At 47.5% G+C, this 22,697-nt stretch overlaps 1 protein-coding gene and 1 non-coding gene across 2 annotated transcripts in view; both read left to right on the forward strand.

The window, feature by feature from the left end:
• Positions 1-22,697, forward strand: part of ANKUB1 (ankyrin repeat and ubiquitin domain containing 1) — a 51,641-nt gene that overhangs the window by 26,075 nt on the left and 2,869 nt on the right. The window contains exons 4-5 of the mRNA XM_029052549.2: positions 1,186-1,300; positions 11,643-12,566. Of these exons, the coding sequence (XP_028908382.1) occupies positions 1,186-1,300; positions 11,643-12,566 (1,039 nt within the window). The remainder of the gene's footprint in view (positions 1-1,185; positions 1,301-11,642; positions 12,567-22,697) is intronic.
• Positions 8,370-8,507, forward strand: LOC114815569. The gene has a single exon (XR_003763362.1). It is a non-coding gene; the product is annotated as a small nucleolar RNA SNORA7 (small nucleolar RNA).

Genomic DNA, 22,697 nt, shown 5'->3' on the forward strand with positions numbered 1-22,697 from the left:
AAATATGGAAAAAAAGCCATTACCTGTCCACAAGGAGCTTACACTTTAGATGACTGAGGGAATTGCTAAAGGAATATAAAGGCCTCATCATGAATCAGAGCCTATAGGGAGTGATGCGAGCCCCCTTTCCTTTTCCATGACTGCTTAAATGTCATCACTACTGTCCTTTTTTAGCTATTGGAGTTGTCGTCCACACGCAATCACCGATAAACCGGAAGCACGCTGTGTCTTTGTTTGGCCTAAATTGTGGTCACCGTGGTGGTGGCCAGGATTGTCCACCCGGGGCAGAGATGCAGTCCAACTCCTGTAAACACTGTAAAATCCAACTGTAAAATCCAACTGATTTACCACCTAACTCTGTCTATAGCCAGCGCGTAGAACAGTGCTTGGCACGTAGTAAGAGCTTAACAAATACCAAAATTATTATTATTATTATTATTGTTAGCCTTTTCCACTAGGCCAAATACAGCCGGGGTCACCACTGCTTCTCCTCCTTGTTCAGATAGGAGTGTGACTCGCCTAAGGTGCGTTTGATGGGGTTATCGGTGTGCCTGGGCTACTTCTTTAAGAGACGGCAGCTACGCCATCGTTTTTGTTTTTATTTTATGCCTCTGTACCCATCTTTTATGTTGGTTTAGCATTTTATTAATAAGAAGAAGAATAATCCTCTTCCACGTAGTAGAAGGGGTAGATTTACGGCTCCCTAATAAACTGATTATTTCCTTCTGATTCGTTTGGAACATCTGCCAGTCGCAAAATTGAGACGCAAATGGAAGTGGTGGGGAGGGCCGAGAAGCGGCACGGCCTAGCGGACAGAGCACGGGAGTGGGAATCAGAAGGGTCTGAGTCCTAATCCTGCCTCTTCCGCTCGTCTGCCGTGTGACCTTGGGCAAATCACTTTACTTCTCCATGTATTGGATACCTCTTCTATAAAATGGGGATTAAGACTACGGGCCCCATGTGGGACAGGGGCTGTGTCCAACCCCATTAGCTTGTATCTACCTCAGCATTTAATAAGGTACCTGACACATGGGAAGCGCTTAACAAATACCATAAAAAAAATCCAATTTCCTGGAGAAGACTCAGCCTAGTGGGAGGAATGTGGGAGAGTGTGGAGCTACCATCGTGCAAGAGGTCCTCAAACAAGTCTTCCCAGCCCCAACTGTTCGCCCACTCTATCTACAGGCACAACCCTTCGGCTAGACGTGTGGGATGGATGGAAAGAATTTCTGGCTGGCTGTCTTTTAGGCCGGAAGCTTGAAGCTCAGCGCTACCTATCAGAAGAGGAACCGGTACTCAAGTAAGGAACACGCCTTCATTTCCCCCCCCCTTCCCCTCAAATAACCACATCCAAAAAGTTTAATTCCTCAACAACCTCCAGCTCTCTCCTGGACCTTCTCCAATCTAGCTTCCATCCCCGTCATTCCACAGAAACCGCCCTCTCAAAGGTCACCCTTGACCTCCTTCTTGCCAAATCCATTGGCTCCTACTCTATCCTAATCCTCCTCGACCTCTCAGCTGCCTTTGACGCTGTCAACCATCTCCTACTCCACACTTTATCTCACCTTGGCTTCATGGACTCCGTCCTCTCCCAGTTCTCCTCTTATTTCTCTGGCCTCTCGGTCTCCTTTGCGGGCTCCTCCTCCTCCTCCCATCCTCTAACTGTAGGGGTTCCTCAAGAGTGAGTTCTCGGTCCTCTTCTGTTCTCCATCTACACTCACTCCCTTGGTGAACTCATTCACTCTAATGGCTTCAACTATCATCTCTACGCAGATGACACCCAAATCTACATCTTTCATTCATTCAATAGTATTTATTGAGAGCTTACTATGTGCACAGCACTGTACTAAGCGCTTGGAATGAACAAGTCGGTAACAGATAGAGACAGTCCCTGCCCTCTGACGGGCTTACAGTCTAATCAGGGGAGATGGACAGACGAGAACAATAGCAATAACAATAAATAGAATCAAACATCTCCTCCCCTGTTCTCTCCCCCTCCCTCCAGGGTCGTATCTCCTCCTGCCTCCAGGACGTCTCCACCTGGCTGTCTGCCCGCCACCTAAAACTCAACATGTCTAAGACTGAGCTCCTTATCTTCTCTACCAAACCCTGTCCTCTTCCTGACTTCCCTGTCATTGTGGACGGCACTACCATCCTTCCCATCTCACAGGCCCACAACCTTGGTGTCATCTTTGACTCTGCTCTCTCATTCAGCTCACACATCCAATCTCTCACCAACACCTCCTGGTGTCCCCTTCACAATATCACCAAGATCCGCCCTTTCCTCTCCATCCAAACGGCTATTGTGCTGGTACAAGCTCTCATAATATCCCGACTGGATTATTGCGTCAGCCTCCTCTTGGATCTCTCTTCCTCCTGTCTCTCCCCAGTCCAATCTATTCTTCATTCTGCTGCCCGGATCATCTTCCTTCAGAAACACTCTGGGCATGTCACTCCCCTCCTCAAAACCCTCCAGGGGTTGACTATCAACCGTCGCATGAAACAAAAACTCCTCACTCTTGGCTTCAAAGCTCTCCACCCCCTTGCCCCCTCCTACCTCACCTCCCTTCTCTTTCTACTGCCCATCCCGCACTCTCCGCTCCTCTGCCGCCCACCTCCTCCCCGTCTCCCGTTCTCGCCTATCTCGCCGTCGACCCCTGGGCCACGTCCTCCCCCGGTCCCGGAACGCCCTCCCTCCTCACCTCCGCCAAACTAACTCTCTTCCCCTCTTCAAAGCCCTACTGGGAGCTCACCTCCTCCAAGAGGCCTTCCCAGGCTGAGCTTCCCCTTTCCCTTGGCTCCTCCTCCCATCCCCATTCCTCCTTCTCCCGCCCTCTGCTCTTCCCCCTTCCCCTCCCTTCAGCGCTGTGCATATTTGTATGTATTATTTATTACTCTATTTATTTATGATGTGTATATAGCTACGATTCTATTTATCTTGATGATGTCTGTGCTAGACTGCTTGTTTTGTTTGGTTCTGTTTTGCTTTGCCGTCTGTCTCCCCGATTTAGACTGTGAGCCCGTTATTGGGCAGGGATTGTCTCTATCTGTTGCCGAATTGTACATTCTTAAGCGCTTAGTATAGTGCTCTGCACATAGTAAGTGGTCAATAACTACGATTGAATGAATGAATGAATGAATCCATCTGTCGGCTTTTCTATGTCCCTGTTGAAAATCATAGAGAAGCAGCGTGGCCTAGTGGATACAGCATGGGGCTGGGAGTCAGAAGGACTTGAGTTCTAATCATGGCTCCACCACTTAATGATTATGGTATTTGTTAAGCGCTTACTATGTGACAAGCCCTGTTCTAAGCACTGGGGTAGATACAGGGTAATCAAGTTGCCCCATTTGGGGCTCACAATCTTAATCCCCATTTTACAGATGAGGTAACTGAGGCACAGAGAAGTTAAGTGATCTGCCCAAAGTCACACAGCTGATAAGTGGTGGAGCCGGGATCAGAACCCATGACCTCTGACTCCCAAGCCTGTGCTCTTTCCACTAAGCCTCACTTTCCTGCTGTGTGACCTTGGGCAAGTTGCTTTACTTCGGGCAAGTCACTTTACAAAGAAGATAACAAAAGCATTGGACCGTGACTGTGTCCAACTTTGTCTCCCCCTCTAGACTGTAGGTTCATTGTGGGCAAGGAATGTGTCTCTCGATTGTTATAGTGTACTCTCCCAATCGCTTAGTACAGTGCTCTGCACACAGTAAGCGCTCAATTAATACGACTGAATGAATTGAATGAGTCTACCCGAATGCTTAGCATAATGTCTGGATGAATACATTACATTTAAAAAAAGATGTTAAAGGGATGCTGCTGGTGAAGGAGACTGTTGGGAGTTTGGCCTGTGCAGAGACGTTGTCTGTTGTAAAGCATGTAGCGTTCGATTCGGGCTCCGGTGAACCTTCACTCGACTTAAAAGGCTGATTCTGTTTTGCTTTAGATGTCAGGAGATTTTGAGGCGTGTCTAAAGAACCACCAAAACCACCTTAAGCAGCTTTCCTAATGTTTTCTTGTTTGGGGAAAGCGTTGCTTGTCTTCTCTTCGTCAGCCCAGCTGCATTACACAGCACGTTTGGATTGCTATCCGGGAAAAGATGAGTGGGAAAGGAGAATAATTCAAAGTGGCTCTTTATCAAGGGAAAAGGAAAGTCTACCTTGAAAAGCAGCATGGCCTATTGGACAGAGCACGGGCCCGGAAGTCAGAAGGATTTGGGTTCTGCTTCCGACTCTGACCCTTGTCTGCTGTGTGACCTTGGGCAAGTCACTTCATTTCTCTGTGCATCAGTTACCCCATCTGTAAAATGGGCATGAAGATCTGTGAGCTCCATGTGGGACGTGGACTGAGTTCAACCTGATTAGCTGGTATCTACCCCAGCGCTTAGGACAGTGCCTGGCACATAGTAAGTGCTTAGCAAATACCAAAAAATAATAATTATAATAATAATAGTAATTCCAAGTAGTGGGTGTTCAGAGATCCTGGTAGCAGCCAGACCAGCCCGGAAGTCAGCAACTGGGAAAGGTTTTGCCTTCCTTAAGTGGAGGGATTTTCAGAGTTGGAACTTCAAGAGGCCTGGCACTCCCTCCTTCTCAAATCCGCCAGACAATTCGTCTCCCACCCTTCAAAGCCTTACTGAAGGCCCATCTCCTCCCAGAGGCCTTCCCAGACTAAGCCCCACTTTTCCTCATCTCCCACTCCCTTCCATGTCACCCTGACTCACTCCCTTTGCTCTTTACCGCCTCTCCCCGCCCCACAGCAGTTACGAATATCTCTGTAATTTTATCTATATCGATGTCTATCTTGTATTGTTGTCTGTCTCCCGCCTCTAGACTGTGAGCTCGTTGTGGGCAGGGATTGTCTCTATTGCTATACTGTAATTTCCCAAGCGCTTACTACAGTGCTCTGCACACAGTAAGCACTCCATAAATACGATCGAATGGAATTGAATCGAAGAGGCAAGCTCAAAAACAGATAGGCCTTGACTGGGACAAACTCATCGTTCCAGCAAGGAACTCTCTAAGTGCCAACAATGGGAAGACACAGTGTGTCCTAATGGGTAGAGCACGGGGCCGCGAGTCAGAGGACCTGGATTCTAGTCCCAGGTCCACCACTTGCCTGCTGGGTGACCTTGGGCTAGTCACTTCACTTCTCTGTGCCTCAGTTTCCTTATCCTTCAATGGTACTTATTGAGCGCCTACTGTGTGCAGAGCACTGCACAATGTACAGTTCGGCAACAGAATTATCATCATCATCATCATCACCGTCATCAGTGGTATTTATTGAATGCTTACTGAACTAACTGCTTGGGAGGGTACAGTACAGTAAAGTTGGTACGCATCTTCTCTGACCACAGTGAGCTTACAATCTAGAGGGGGAGACAGACGTTAATATTAATAAATAATCTATAATCTGTAAAATGGGGATTCAATACCTATTTCCCCTCATACTTAGACTGAGAGCCCCATGTGGGACAGGGACTGTGTCCACCTGATTATATTGAATCTATTCCAGGGCTTACCATATACTCAGTGCCTAACAAGTACCACAATTTTTATTTTATTACTACTAAAATAACAACAATTATGGTATTTGTTAAGTGCTTACTATTTGCAAAGGACTGTTCTAAGCACTAGAGTAGATGCAGGGTAATCTGGTTGTCCCACGTGGGGCTCGCAGTCTTCATCCCCATTTGATAGATGAGGTCACTGAGGCACAGAGAAGTTAAGTGGCTTGCCCAAAGTCACACAACTGACAAGTTGTGGAGCTAGGATTAGAACCCACGATCTCTGACTCCCAAGCCCGTGCTCTTTCCACTAGACCACACTTTTTCTAATAAAGTAGGAGTAGCTCGTTGAGGGCAGGGAAAGTGTCTACCAACTCTGTTATATTGTGCTCTCCCAAGGGCTTAGTACAACGCTCTACCATAGTAAGCGCTCGGCTCAGTGGAAAGAGCCTGGGCTTCGGAGTCAGAGGTCATGAGTTCGACTCCCGGCTCTACCACTTGTCAGCTGTGTGACTGTGGGCGAGTCACTTCACTTCTCTGTGCCTCAGTTACCTCAGCTGTAAAATGGTGATTAACTGTGAGCCTCACGTGGGACAACCTGATGACCCTCTATCTACCCCAGCGCTTAGAACAGTGCCCTGCACACAGTAAGCGTTTAACAAATACCAACATTATTGTTATTATTATTAAATACGATGGACTGATTGGTTGACGGGGTGGCGAGTACTTGCGACCTTTTGCATCCAGATTCGTTAGCGCAGATAGGTGCTCACTGTCCGTCTCGTGACAGGCAAGAAGCAAGGGCAGATTGCTCCAAGTGGCAGAAATCCTTTTTCGTCTCTCTGAATGTCCACTGAAAAGTATCCTATCCTAGAAAACGAATCAAATTCAAAAAGCTAAATCATTTTCATAATTTTCCAGCAGATGGCAACCTTCAATCTGATTCTGCCCGGCACCTTCTCATCACCTGTCAGGACACAGTTCTGAGTTATTTATTGCCCTGGACCTTTGGTCGTATCCAATTTCATTTAATAATAATAATAATTTTGGTACTTATTAAGCACTTACTTCGTGCCAGGCTTTGTTCTAAGCTCTGGGGTAGATACAAGATAATCGGTTTGGATGCAGTCCCTGTCATTCATTCATTCAATCGTATTTATTGAGCGCTTACCATGTGCAGAGCACTGGACTAAGTGCATGGAATGGACAAATGGGCAACAGATAGAGACGGTCCCTGCCCAATGACGGGCTCACAGTCTAAACGGGGGAGACAGACAGCAAAGCAAAACAGAACAAAACAAAAACAAGACAGCATCATCAACATAAATAGAATCAAGGGGATGTACACCTCATTAACAAAATAAATAGGGTAATAATATAGACCAGTGAGCTCATTGCTGAGGGGAGGGGAAGGAGGAAGAGCAGAGGACGGGAGAGAGGGGAGGAGGAGCAGAGGGTAAGGGGGGGGCTCAGTGTGGAAAGGCCTCTTGGAGGAGGTGAGCTCTCAGGAGGGCTTTGAAGAGGGGGAGAGAATTAGTTTGGCGGAGGCGAGGAGGGAGGGCGTTCCGGGACCGCGGGAGGACGTGGCCCAGGGGTCGAGGGCGGGATAGGCGAGAACGGGAGACGGTGAGGTGGGCGGCAGAGCGGAGCATGCGGGGTGGGCAGTGGAAAGAGAGAAGGGAGGTGAGATAGGAGGGGGCAAGGGGATGGAGAGCCTCGAAGCCAAGAGTGAGGAGTTTTTGTTTTGTGTGGAGGTTGATAGGCAACCACTGGAGGTTTTGAGGAGGGGGGGTGACATGCCCAGAGAGTTTCTGCAGGAAGATAATAATGTTGGTATCTGTTAAGCGCTTACTATATGCCGAGCACTGTTCTAAGCGCTGGGGTAGATACAGGGTCATCAGGTTGTCCCACGTGAGGCTCACAGTCTTAATCCCCATTTTACAGATGAGGGAACTGAGGCCCAGAGAAGTGAAGTGACTCACCCACAGTCACACAGCTGGCAGAGCCGGGATTCGAACCCATGACCTCTGGCTCCCAAGCCCGGACTCTTTCCACCGAGCCACGCTGCTTTGGGCAGCGGAATGAAGTATAGACCTGAGTGGGGAGAGACAGGAGGAAGGGAGATCAGAGAGGAGGCTGACACAATGATCCAGTCGGGATATTATGAGAGCTTGTACCAGCACGATAGCAGGTTGGATGGAGAGGAAAGGGTGGATCTTGGCGATACTGTGGAGGTGAGACCGGCCGGTGTTGGTGACGGATTGGATGTGTGGGGCGAATGAGAGAGCAGAGTCAAGGATGACACCAAGGATGCGGGCTTGAGAGACGGGAAGGATGGTCGTACCATCCACAATGATAGGGAAGGCAGGGAGAGGACAGGGTTTGGGAGGGAAGATGAGGAGATCAGTTTTAGACAGGTGGCTCAGTTTTAGACGTGTCCCATATGGAGCTCACGGTCTTAATTCCCATTTTACAGATGAGGGAACTGAGGCAAGGAGAAGTGAAGTGACTTGCCCAAGGTCACCAAGCAGACAAGTGGCAGAGGTGGGATTAGAACCCAGGCCCTTCTGGCTCAGGCCTATGCTCTCTATCCATTGGGTCATGCTGCTCGTTCTAGGCGGGGAATGTGTCTGTTTATTGTTATAGTGTACTCTCCGAAGCGCTTAGTACAGTGCTCTGCACATAGTAATTGTTCAATGCATATGATTGAATGAACGCTTATTTATCGAGTGTTTACTATGCACAGAGCACTGTACTAAGCACTCGGGAGAGTACAATACAACAGAGATAGTAGAGAGGGACCACGCCCAAAATGAATTTACAGCCTAGAAGATATCACGTGATTTTGGGTTTTCTACTAGGCCGCCCCTCTCAGGCTCGCAGCTGGAAAGTTTCCAGTCCTCTACCAGTCTCGGCTACGGGAGGGAGAGTCAAGCAGAGGCCTCTCCGTTCCATCCCTAGCTTGGCCAGTGGCTGGCGAGTGGAAGACAATCTGCTACAAGTCAAAACCCACCGGTGCCGGGCAGCCGCGGCACGGGAGAGAGTCGTGGGTGGAGACTTGAGTTTACTGCGTGAAAGGCGGCAATGGTAAACCGCTTCTGTATTTTGACCAAGAAAACTCTCTGGATCCACTATTGGAACGATTGCACATGGAGAGCGGGGCCTTCTGGAGAGATGCGTCATCGGCGGTTGGCGTCGCCATGGGCCGGAGACGACTCGAGGGCATAAGACAAGACAAGTAGGCCTTACTTTTGAAGTGAAAATTCAGGTGTGCATAATGGATCTGAGGATTGATACATTGGATTTTTGTAATAAAGAAAGTAATGAAGCATCTACTACTACTACTACTAATAGTGTTTAAGCACTTACTATGTGCCAGACACTGTTCTAAGCACTGGGGTGGATTCAAGCAAATCGGATTGGACACAACCTCTGTCCCACATAGGCTCCCGGTCCCAATCCCCATTTTACAGATGAGGTCACTGAAGCAAAGAGAAGTGAAGTGACTTGCCCAAGGTCACACAGCAGACAAGTGGCAGAGCAGGGATTAGAACCCTGACCTTCTGACTCCCAGGCCTGCCTCTCCTGATGTTCAGAACACCTTTAATTTGCTTTGGCAATTATTTGATTATTTTGCTTTGGAGATGAAAATAAATAAATATAAAAACAAGCTATGACTTTTCGAGAGTGACCATTCTCAAATTCAGCAGAATTACAAAGTAATTATTTCGAGGAACATAAAAGTGAAGGTTTTCTTTTGTATGAGCATTTATATCAAGGTTATTTCACAGGGATTCTGATCTGGTACTGGTATTGGAATAATAATAATAATAATGTTGGTATTTGTTAAGCGCTTACTATGTGCCGAGCACTGTTCTAAGCGCTGGGGGAGATACAAAGAAATCAGATTGTCCCCCGTGGGGCTCAGTTTTAATCCCCATTTTACAGATGAGGGAAGTGAGGCCCAGAGAAGTTAAGTGACTTGCCCAAGGTCACACAGCAGACAAGTGCCAGATGCGGGATTCGAACCCATGACCTCTGACTCCCAAGGCCGGGCTCTTTCCACTGAGCCACGCCGCTTCTCTGGAAGGTGTGAAGAGAGGAAGGTGAGAAACATATTCCTGACCAGAAGTGAGGGAGAAAGGAAGGAATCTTATTTTATCTACTCTTTAAGCCTTTCCAAATCTCTGAAATGTTCAATGTTGCACATAGGTCTGCCTTTCATATCTTTCCACCAATATAAAGCTAAACGTTTGCCCTTCTCTTCCTTGAAGAAGAAATACAGTCCATCACGCTAAGGAAAGCATGAATTAAGCAGCATGGATCCAACAAAATCCCTAAGGCTCTGTTGTGGAGTGTCGATTTTGTCCGAGAAAAAAGCGAGAATACCAGAAGATTATAATAATGTTGGTATTTATTAAGCGCTTACTATGTGCCGAGCACTGTTCTAAGCACTGGGGTAGACACAGGGGAATAATAATGTTGGTATTTGTTAAGCGCTTACTATGTGCCGAGCACTGTTCTAAGCGCTGGGGTAGACATAGGGGAATCAGGTTGTCCCACGTGGGGCTCACAGTCTTAATCCCCATTTTACAGATGAGGGAACTGAGGCACAGAGAAGTTAAGTGACTTGCCCACAGTCACACAGCCAAGTGGCAGAGCTGGGATTCGAACTCATGAGCCCTGACTCCAAAGCCCGTGCTCTTTCCACTGAGCCACGCTGCTTCAATGAATGAGAGAGCAGAGTCAAGGGATTATGTATATATCTGTAATTTATTGATTTATTTATATTAATACCAGTCTCTCCCTCTAGACAGTGAGGCTTGTTGTGGGCAGGAATGTCTGTTTGTTGTTATATTGTACTCTCCCAAGTGCTTAGTACAGTGCTTTGCACACAGTAAGCACTCAATAAATATGACTGACTGACTGACACTGACTGAATGAATGAATAAAAGGAAAAATATGTAAGGGACCCACATGTCATGTAACAAAGAACAATTTTCCTTGCGTTAACTTGTGAGATGCAGTTTCTGTTGTGTACAGTACATCTTTTTAGCCACAACTTGTTAAACATTTGGCTCCACCACCTGTCAGCTGTGTGACTTTGGGCAAGTCACTTAACTTTTCGGTGCCTGTTACCTCATCTGTAAAATGGGAATTATGACTGTGAGCCTCACGTGGGACAACCTGATGACCCTGTATCTATCCCAGTGCTTAGAACAGTGCTCGGCACATAGTAGGCACTTAACAAATACCAACATTACTGTTATTAATATGTGCCAAGCACTGGGGAAGATGCAGGATAATCAGGTTGGACACAGTCTCTGTTCCACATGGGGCGCTCAGTCTAAGTAAGAGGAAGTAGGATTTGATCCCCATTTTACAGCTGAGGACACTGAGGCACAGAAAAGCTAACTTGCCCATGGTCATAGAGCAGATGGGCAACTAAGATCACACGACAAATACCATTAACTTTGAATATGAAAAATGGATGAACGTACATATTATGTGAATATATTTTTATAGACACACAAGGTTATACACCATACAGCATTCGCTTGAACAGTTAAACAGCACACCGCTGTTGGAAGTGATATTGCGCAGAGGGAAAATTTGTTTTGCATTATGCCGTCGAGTCGTTGCCGACCCGTAGCCACACCATGGACACATCTCCCCCAGGAGGCCCCGCTCTCCATCTGCAATCATTCCGGTAGTGGATCCAGAGAGTTTTCTTGGTAAAAATACAGAAGGGGTTTACCATTGCCACCTCCCGCGCAGTAAACTTGAGTCTCTGCCCTTGACTCTCTACCGTGCCGCTGCTGCCCAGCAAGGTTGAGTTTTGACTCGTAGCAGATTGCCTTCTGCTCGCTAGCCACTGGCCAAGCTAGGAATGGAATGGACAGGCCTCTGCTTGACTCTCCCTCCCGAAGTCGAGACTGGTAGAGAACTGGAAACTCTCCAGGTTGCGACCCTGAGAGGGGTAGAGGGAAAATCAGGCGCCAGGTTATTTTCACGGGGGTAGTTTGGGTTTGGCCGAGTGAGTTCAATTTAAGAGAGTGTGTTTTGCTAATAATCGGTGCCACGTACCGTGTCGGTTTGACGAATTCATGTTCTTCTCCCCCCATTTCCTTCACGCAGTTATCAGAAGAGGGTAGCGCTTTACATTGCCGCATTTTACGGGCACGTCGAACTTACCGAATGGCTCCTGAAGCAGGGGGCGAGGCCTGACGAGGCGGTCGGCGTTCACCCCTATCGAGAATGGTGTCACGAAACCCATCACCCGGATGTCATTAAGTGCCCCGTCCACGCGGCTGCCGAAAAAGGCCAACTGCTGATACTTAAAACGTTTGTCAACCGCAGCGTGCTCTGCCTGGAGTGTCGAAATGCAGAGGGTCAGATTCCGCTCGCCCTAGCCATCAAAAACAAGCGGAAGGACTGCGTGTTGTACCTGGTGGCCAAGATGTGGTCCGTGGTTTCGTTTTCGAAAATTTCCGTCCCCATGAGAATCTACATCCGACTGAAACGATGGCTTCTCGGGGCACAGAGTCGCATCCTGACTTGGAAGCGGCCTAGCGGATCGCGCGTCTTCAGGGCACGAGTTGGGGACGTCGTCTTGGTGGACGGTTTCACCGAGCCTAGAATGACCTCCAGAGGGAAGCAGAAGGCCGTGAGCCCCGTCGGCCTACAGGCTTCCGAACTGCCGAGAATCCTCGGGCAAACCCAAAGTCGCAGGGTGGGGAAGCCCTGGGGGGCTTCCCGGCGGGACCCTCGCGAGGAAACCCTCCGACTGCCTCCAGTTGAAAAGGGCCCCAAGATGCCCGAACTACAAAGAGGTCAGGCGAGGAGTAAGAAAAAAAAGGCAGATTTCACCAACGGGATCGAGAATATGAGCTTCGAAAGCGTTCCTCTTCCCCCAGTTTCAACAACTGGATATTCCCAGGCTCCTTTATACTCTGCCTCCCGCAACGCTGCTCTTTTCCTGAGTTCCTCCCTCAAATCCTTCTCTGAACACAGTGGGAAGACGCCAAGAGAGAATGCCATCTACTGCTTAGCTGTTGCGAGGTAAGGCGAAGCAGCGTGGCTCAGTGGAAAGACCCCGGGCTTTGGAGTCAGATGTCATGGGTTCGAATCCCGGCTCTGCCACTTGTCAGCTGTGTGACTGTGGGCAAGTCACTTCACTTCTCTGGGCCTCAGTTCCCTCATCTGTAAAATGGGGATTAAGACTGTGAGCCCCATGTGGGACAACCTGATTCCCCTGTGTCTACCCCAGCGCTTAGAACAGTGCTCTGCACATAGTAAGTGCTTAACAAATACCAACATTATTATTATTATTATTTCATTCATTCGTTCAATCGTATTTATTGAGTGCTGTGTGCAGAGCATGGTACGAAATGCTTGGGAGAGCACAACACAATAACAAACAGACACATCCCCTACCCACAACGAGCTTATAGTCGCTGTGAGTGTGTGGGAGAGGCGGGTCTCTAGAGCTGAGGCCGTGGGACCCCTTTGTATTTCTTACTCTAGGACGTGCTGTCCGCGATCAACCCTCTGAGTCGATCAGTGGTATCTATAGAGCGCAGAGCACCGTACTAGACACTTGGGAGAGTACAGCCTAACAGAGTCGGTAGACAGGTTCCCTCCCCACAAGGAGCTTCCGGTCTTAGAGGAGGAGCTAGGCATTAATAGCAATAAATAAATCATGGATATGTAAATAAATGCTGAGGGGCTCTTGGGTGAGATGAATAAACTGTGCAAATCCAAGTGCTAGGGAAAGGGAGTGGGGGAAGTGGAAATGATGAGACCTTCGTCTTGGAAGAAATGGGAGGAATAACCTTGGTATTGGATGTCTACAAGATACGGGTATGGACTACCCAATATATAGGCCCAGCTTCCCTGTTCTCCTGTTGCCTCGTCCCCTGTGACGTCAATACTTTGATGTTACCTTGCAGATCTTCGCCACATCTCATAATGACATCATATGTGATAGAGCATGAGTGCCCAGGATAACGAATATTACCCTATCACCCTATTTATTTTGTTAATGAGATGTACATCACCTTGATTCTATTTATTGCTATTGTTTTAATGAGATGTGCATCCCCTCGATTCTATTTATCGCTATTGTTTTTGTCTGTCCGTCTCCCCCGATTAGACTGTGAGCCCGTCAATGGGCAGGGACTGTCTCTATCTGTGGCCGAATTGTACATTCCAAGCGCTTAGCACAGTGCTCTGCATATAGTAAGTGCTCAACAAATACTATTGATTTAATGAATGAATGAAAAATAAGAGTGTTTTATAATAGTAAGTGTTTAGTGCTTACTATTCATTCATTCATTCATTCAATAGTATTTATTGAGCGCTTACTATGTGCAGAGCACTGTACTAAGCGCTTGGGATGAACAAGTCGGCAACAGATAGAGACAGTCCCTGCCGTTTGACGGGCTTACGGTCTAATCGGGGGAGACGGACAGACAAGAACAATGGCACTAAACAGCGTCAAGGGGAAGAACATCTCGTAAAAACAATGGCAACTAAATAGAATCGAGGCGATGTACAATTCATTAACAAAATAAATAGGGTAACGAAAATATATACAGTCGAGCGGACGAGTACAGTGCTGTGGGGATGGGAAGGGAGAGGTGGAGGAGCAGAGGGAAAAGGGGAAAATGAGGCTTTAGCTGCGGAGAGGTAAAGGGGGGATGGCAGAGGGAGTAGAGGGGGAAGAGGAGCTCAGTCTGGGAAGGCCTCTTGGAGGAGGTGATTTTTAAGTAAGGTTTTGAAGAGGGAAAGAGAATCAGTTTGGCGGAGGTGAGGAGGGAGGGCGTTCCGGGACCGCGGGAGGACGCGGCCCGGGGGTCGACGGCGGGACAGGCGAGACCGAGGGACGGCGAGGAGGTGGGCGGCGGAGGAGCGGAGCGTGCGGGGTGGGCGGTAGAAAGAGAGAAGGGAGGAGAGGTAGGAAGGGGCAAGGTGACGGAGAGCCTCGAAGCCTAGAGTGAGGAGTTTTTGTTTGGAGCGGAGGTCGATAGGCAACCACTGGAGTTGTTTAAGAAGGGGAGTGACATGCCCAGATCGTTTCTGCGGGAAGATGAGCCGGGCAGCGGAGTGAAGAATAGACCGGAGCGGGGCGAGAGAGGAGGAAGGGAGGTCAGAGAGAAGGCTGACACAGTAGTCTAGCCGGGATATAACGAGAATTTTATAATTTATAATTATAATTATAATTTTATATATTTTAAAATTATAATTTATAATTTTATAATTTGGCACATTTTACTATGTGCCAAGCACTGTACTAAACACGGGTAGATACAAGGTAATCAGCTCCCACATCGCGCTCACAGTCTAAATAGGAGGGAGGACAAGTACTGAATCCCCATTTTACAGTAGAGGGAACTGAGGCACAGAGAAGTGAAGTGACAAGTGACAGCAGCCCAGTGACAGAGCTAGAATGAGAACCCATGTCCCGTAATAATAATAATAATAATAATTATGATACTTGTTAAGCACTTACTAAGTGCCAAGCACCGTTCTAAGCACTGGGGTAGATACGGGGTAGTGAGTCCCTGTCCCACATAGGGCTCACACTCTTAATCCCCATTTTACAGAGGGGGCAACTGAGGCCCAAAGAAGTGAAGCATCTTGCGCAAGATCGCACAGCAGACTTGTGACGGAGTCGGGATTAGAACCCATAATCTTCTGACTCCCAGGGCTGTGTTCTATCCACTCAGCCATGTTGCTTCTTTGATGAAATGCCGTCATTCACTAGTCCGGCCAAATCCCCAAGTCCTGAGAGATCCTCCAGAGGGATCTTGAGGAGAAGTAACATGGCTCAGTGGCAAGAGCCCAGGCTTGGGAGTCAGAGATCATAGGTTCTAATCCCGGCTCCACCGCTTATCAGTTGTGTGAATTTGGACAAGTCACTTCACTTTTCTGTGCCTCAGTGACCTCATCTGTCAAATGGGGATGAAGACTGCAAGCCCCACGTGGGACAACGTGATTACCTTCTATCTACCCCAGCGCTCAGCACAGTGCTTGGCACTCAGGCAGCGCTTAACAAATACCATTATTTTTAAGCACTTAGTACAGTGCTCTGCACACAGTAAGTGCTCAATGAATACGATCGAATGAATCTTGATCCCTGTTGTTGATGATGATGATGATGGTATTTGTTAAGCACTTACTATGTGCCAAGCACTGTTCTAAACACTGGGGGAGATACAGGGTAATCAGGTTGTCCCACGTGGGGCTCACAGTCTTCATCCCCATTCTCCAGATGAGGTAACTGAGGCTCAGAGAAGTTAAGTGATTTGCCCAAAGTCACCCAGCTGACAAGTAGCAGAGCGGGAATTCGAACCCACGACCTCTGACTCCCAAACCCGGGCTCTTTCCGCTAAGCCACGCTGCTTCTCGTTCATGCTCCAGAACCACTGTGTTCCCCTCTCCGGTCCCTGTTGACCTAGGCACTGATTATGGCTTGGGGTGGGTCCTTGAAAATTTTTACCCACCGCCCACAGCTCCGACCACCCAGTGCCCCTCCACCGGGGTTGCGCCCTGAGGTGGCTGCTTTCCTCACTTACCGTCTGAATCCATCAATCAATGGGACTTTTCGAGCACTTACTGTATGCAGAGCACCGTACTAAGCACTTGGGAGAGTACAATACAACGGAGTCGATAGACACATTTCTGCCCACGACGAGCTCACCGTCTAGAGGGGGTGAGAGACAGTAATAGGAATAAATAAATTAAGGACGTGCGTATAAGTGCTGTGGAGCGGAGGGAGGGGTGACTAAAAGGAGCATATCCAAGTTCCAGGGCGATGCAGAGGGAGTGGGGAAGAGGAAATGAGGGCCTAGTCACGGAAGGCCTCTTGGAGGAGATGGGCCTTCAATAAGGCTCTGAAGCGGAGGGAGGGCGAACTTCTATCCGAGTTGAAGAGGGAGGGTGGTCTTGCCAGTATCCATTCAGTCATTCATTCATTCAATAGCATTTAGTGAGCGCTTACTATGTGCAGAGCACTGTACTAAGCGCTTGGACTGTACAGTTGGGCAACAGAAAGAGACAGTCCCTGCCCAATGACGGGCTCACAGTCTAATCGGGGGAGACAGATGACAGAGCAAAACAGAACAAAACAAAAACAAGACGACATTTTCATGGTAAATATCTACTCTCTCTCCTCTTGTCAGATCCCCTTCCAAGGCGGATAATGCCTGCCGTGTGACCTTGGGCAAGTCACTTCACTTCTCTGGGCCCGTCACCTCGTCTGTAAAAAGGGGATACTGTGGTACATGGACTGTGCCCAACCTTGTCTCTATCCCAGAGCTTAGTACAGTGCCTGGCACCTAGCAAGGACCCAACAAACACTGTTTTATAAAAAAAAAGGTCCCTGTTTTTTGTACTGGCAGTATTTTAGCAACATAAAATCGGGCAGGATCCCACAGGAGCCTAGTTCCAGAGCCTATTTAAGCGTGGGCAGGGAATGTGTCTGTTATATTTTTGTGTTGTAGTCTTCCAAGCACTAATACAGTGTCCCGCACAGGGGTTAGACTAATTGTCTTGTAAAGCAGGGGTAGTGAGTTCGAATGTCAGCATGACCTGCATCGACCTCGATACTTTATTTTCTAGGGAAGCAGCGTGGCTCAGTGGAAAGAGCCCGGGCTTGGGAGTCAGAGGTCATGGGTTTGAATCCCGGCTCTGCCACTTCTCAGCCGTGCGACTGTGGGCAAGTCACTTAACCTCTCTGTGCCTCAGTGACCTCATCTGGCAAATGGGCATTAAGACTGCGAGCCTCACGTGGGACAACCTGATTACCCTGTTATCTACCCCCAGCGCTTAGAACAGTGCTCTGCACATAGTAAGTGCTTACCAAATACCAACATTATTATTATCAATACTTGGCCGAATGGACGGAACACAGACCAGGGAGTCAGTATCAGTAGCGGGCAGCTGCGGGACCCAGGAGGCCGATGTCGAGCCGCTCCCGGGGAGAGGACAGACTCGTCTACCATACACAGCTCTCCTTTCTTCTGTCTGTGACAAGGCCACTCCCCATTGCCTTCATTAGCTACATTCTCAGCTAAGCTTTAATGATAAAAAAAGAATTCCTAGGTCCCCAGGGCAAATGATGCATTTCCAATTAAATAATAATGTTAATAATAATAATGTTGGTATTTGTTAAGCGCTTACTATGTGCCGAGCACTGTTCTAAGCGCTGGGGTAGATACAGAGTAATCAGGTTGTCCCGCGTGAGGCTCGCAGTTAATCCCCATTTTACAGATGAGGGAACTGAGCCACAGAGAAGTTAAGTGACTTGCCCACAGCCACACAGCGGACAAGTGGCAGAGGTGGCATTTAAACCTATTACCTCTAACTCCCAAGCCCAGGCTCTTTCCACTGAGCCATGCTGCTTCTCTAATAATAATAATGATATTATAATAATAATGGTAATAATAATATTCATTAAGCATTTACTACATACTAGCACTATTCTAAGCACTAGCATAGATACAAGGTAATCAGGTTGTCCCACGTGGGGCTCACAGTCTTCATCCCCATTTTACAGATGAAGGAACTGAGGCACGGAGCCGTGAAGTGATGATGGTTGGTCTCCATTTATCAGGTTCTTCCTTTTCCCTCTTTAAAGCCGGACAAAACATTTGCCCTCTTCCAATCCTCAAGCACTTCTGTTGTCCTGTGAGTTTGAGGAAATCAAAGCCGGCGGCTCCACAGTTATATCAAGAGAGGGCACATCAATCAATCGATCATATTTATCGAGTACTCTCCCACCGTTACATCAAGAGAGGGCACGTCAATCAATCGATCATATTTATCGAGTACTGTGTGTGGAGCTCTGTACTAAGCACATAGGAGAGTGTCACATAACAGACGATAGATATTCATTCGTTCATTCAATTGATGAAATTGATGTATTCTGTGTGCAAATCACTGTACTAAGCGCTTGGGAGAGTACAATATAACATGTTCCCTCTCTTCGACAAGATTACGGTCTAGAGGACAAGCAGCAGATGGAGCTGTCCTGACTACATCAATCTCTCTGCCTAAACTAGTTTCCTCTCTGCCCTGCCCTGACATATGGAAGCTTGAGAAACAGAGGGAGAGCATGGGCCTGGGCATCCGAAGGACTCAGGTTCTAATCCTCGCTCTGTCACTTATCTGTTGGGTGACCTTGTGCAAAGTCACTTAACTTCTCTGTACCTCAGTTACTTCATCTGTAAAATGGGGAATAAGACTGTGGGACATGGACCGTGTCCAGTTATCTTGTATCTACCACAGCACCTAATAGAGTGCCTGGCACATAGTATTCATTCATTCATTCGGTAGTGCTTACTGTGTGCAGAGCACTGTACTCTGGGGAAAGGACAATACAACAATCAGTGGTGACATTCCCTGCCCGCAAAGAGCTCAGAGTGGGGGAGACAGCAATACAAATAAATAAAATGACAGATATGGACTTCAGTGCTTTGGGGCTGGGAGTGGGGAAGAGCAAAGGGAGAAATAAAATGACAGATATGTACGTAAGTACTTCGGGGCTGGGAGGGGGAAATAGCAAAGGGAGCAAGTCAGGGAAACGCAGAAGGGAGTGGGAGATGAGGAAAAGTGGGGCTTAGTCAGGGAAGGCCTCTTGGAGGAGATGTGCCTTCAATAAGGCTTTGAAGTGGGGGAGAGGAATCGTCTGTCGGATTAGAGGAGGACGGGTGTTTCAGGCCAGGGGCAGGATGTGGGCCAGGAGTCGGCAGGGAGACAGGCGAGTTGGAAGCACAGTGAGAAGGTTAGCACCAGAGGAGCGGAGTGTGTGGGCTGGGATGTAAAAGGGGAGAGGCGAGATGAGGTAGAGGGGCAAGCCAATGGAGAGGAGTTTTTGTCTGATAGAGAGGTGGATGGGCAACCACTGGAGTTTTTAGAGGAGCAGTGTGATGTGTCCAGAAATTTTCTGTAGAAAAGTGACTTGACAAATATTCATTCATTCATTCATTCATTCAATAGTATTTATTGAGCGCTTACTATGTGCAGAGCACTGTACTAAGCGCTTGGGATGAACAAGTCGGCAACAGATAGAGACAGTCCCTGCCGTTTGACGGGCTTACGGTCTAATCGGGGGAGACGGACAGACGAGAACGATGGCACTAAATAGAGTCGAGGGGAAGAACATCTCGTAAAAACCGATGGCAACTAAATAGAATCGAGGCGATGTACAATTCATTAACAAAATAAATAGGGTAATGAAAATATATACAGTCGAGCGGACGAGTACAGTGCTGTGGGGATGGGAAGGGAGAGGTGGAGGAGCAGAGGGAAAAGGGGAAAAAGAGGGTTTAGCTGCGGAGAGGCAAATACCAATAATAAAAAAAAAAAATATTCTGGTCCACTGATCCCATTTGATCTCTGTGACACAAAAGGAAAAAGAAGGAAATCCCTTCAGTTTTTCACAATCAACCGACATCGGCTTTCCCTTCAGTGTGTTTTCACAAGAGAGGAAAGGACCAAGAACCTCAAAGACATGAGACAGCTTGGAAGATGAAAAGGGAAGGAAGAGCTTGATTGAATGACAAACTCTGTCACAGTACATTTTGAAGTTAGGAAATCTAGACTGAATGGAGCAGAGCTATAGATGGAGCAGAACAAAATTAATAATGTTGGTATTTGTTAAGCACTTACTACGTGCAGAGCACTGTTCTAAGCGCTGGGGTAGACACAGGGGAATCAGGATGTCCCACGTGGGGCTCACAGTCTTAATCCCCATTTTACAGATGAGGTAACTGAGGCACCGAGAAGTGAAGTGACTTGCCCACAGTCACACAGCTGACAAGTGGCAGAGCTGGGATTCGAACTCATGACCTCTGACTCCAAAGCCCGGGCTCTTTCCACTGAGCCACGCTGCTCCTCGACTGTGAGCCCGTTGTTGGGCAGGCATTGTCTCTATCCGTTGCCGAATTGTACATTCCGAGCGCTTAGTACAGTGCTCTGCACATAGTAAGCCCTGAATAAATGCGATTGAATGAAGCGTTTAAAATTCAAAAGGGGATTTCCAAGTATATTTCTCTTTTTTATGGCATTTTTTAAGCACTTACTACACGTCAAGCATGGTTCTAAGCGTTAGATATTTATAAATAAATCTGGCCGGAAACAGTTCCTGTACCCTACGTGGCTCACAGTCTAAGTAGGAAGGAGAGCGGGTATTGAATCCCCGTTGTTTGTAACTGAGAGAACTGAAACAAAGAGAAGTTCAGTGACTTACCTGAGGTCAACAGAGTAGGCAAGCGGCAGAGCTGGGATTAGAACCCAGGTCCTCTAGCTTCCTGACCCATGCTTTATCCACTAGGCCCCGCTGCATCACCCTTATTTCACAGAGAGAAGAAAAGAAAAGAATTAGGTTTAAAATTGTTTTAAGCCTCTCAATCTTCTCAGGCATTTTATAATTACTGAAACAACAATAAGTAAATGATATCTTAGAATCGACCTCATCTGTTGAAATTGGTGGTTCTGACCTCCGAAGGGTAAAGTTGAGGTGCCTTTATACCTCGCCTAGCTGAAAAATGGTTGCCATTGAGAGGCAATAGTGATTTGAGTTGTTTTTTATGGAAGGACCCACGATAAGGCCCTTTAAATCAATGAATTAATCAATCAATTAATGATATTTAGCGAGCACTTACTATATGCCGTGCAATGTACTAAGTGCTTTGGAAAATACAACAGAGTATACTGCACGTAGCCCGGGCAGGTAGAAATTAGGCCTCTTAGAGAACTTCTAAATGCCCGATGCATAAAAGAAGCCTTAAAAAAACAAACCCAAGCAATGAAACCCCTTAGCGAGGGGAGGGGGGGGGAAGGGATAGAAGCAGATTTCAATCAATCGATCAATGGTATTTCTTGAGCGTTTACTGTGTGCCCAGCACTGTGCTTGGGAGAGTACAATATAATAATATAGCAGAGTTGGTAGACAAGACCCCTGCCCATAATGAGTTTATAGAGGGGAAGGCGGACATTAATATAAATAAATAAATTACAGCTAGGTACGAGAGCCTGGCTTTGGGAGTCAGAGCACATGGGTTCTAATCCCGGCTCTGCCACTTGTCCACTGTGTGCCCTTGGGCAAGTCACTTAACTTCTCTGTGCCTCAGTTACCTCATCTGCAAAATGGGGATTAAAAGTGTGAGCCCCATGAGGGACAACCTCATTACCTTGAATCTACCCCAGCGCTTAGAACAGTGCTTGGCACATAGTAAGCGCTTAACAAATACTATAATTATTATTATTAAGTGCTGTGGGGCTGAGGGAGGAGTGAATAAAGGGAGCAAATTCATGTGTGAGGGTGACGTAGAATGGAATGGGGGGAGAGGGAATGGGGGCTTAGTTTCTGCTGCAGATGCCCTCGGCTAATAATTACAGACCGTCCATCGAGGTGCGTGATTTATGAGGTTTCGACGATCATTTACAGTCCATTCTGTTTTAACACTCGTTCTCATTACATGATATGGACACAAAACAGAAGAATTAGGGTGTTTTTTTTCCCCACTACACAGATCTGTTCTGCGTATAATCTAATCCATAGGTTGGCGGTGCCAGTTACCTTCAGTGGAACAATGGTTGTCTGCCTGTGCCTGATAACGGTCAAGGTGCGATGTGATACACAACAGTCGTGTACAGCGTGTCTGATATTGGCGAGGGAGTGATGGTGAATCAGCCGGAAGCCTCTGCCTCAGCTTTATGGAGTGCTACCCTACAGTACCTAGTGTTTTGAGCAACTTTAGAGTGTAGAAATACAGTAAAAGAACAATGGGGGACAAGGGTAGAAAACATTCTGCTACTGGTGGATATAACAGTGTAAGAATTTGTATCCGAAACTGCCAATCTTCGAACTCGCTACATCCTGTTGAATCGACCATCACTATAAAGTTATTTTCCCCCAACCCCAGGTTCTTCAAGAAACAGCTCCTACATTAGAGAAGCAGCGTGGCTCAGTGGAAAGAGCCCGGGCTTGGGAGTCAGAGGTCATGGGTTCTAATCCCGGCTCTGCCACTTGGCAGCTGTGTGACTGTGGGCAAGTCACTTCACTTCTCTGGGCCTCTGTTACCTCATCTGTAAAATGGGGATTAAGACTGTAAGCCTCCTGTGGGACCAACTGATTACCCTGTATCTACCCCAGCGCTTAGAACAGTGCTCTGCATAGTAAGC

This window comes from Ornithorhynchus anatinus, chromosome 1 (genome assembly GCF_004115215.2).
Source record: "Ornithorhynchus anatinus isolate Pmale09 chromosome 1, mOrnAna1.pri.v4, whole genome shotgun sequence".
NCBI lineage: Eukaryota > Metazoa > Chordata > Mammalia > Monotremata > Ornithorhynchidae > Ornithorhynchus > Ornithorhynchus anatinus.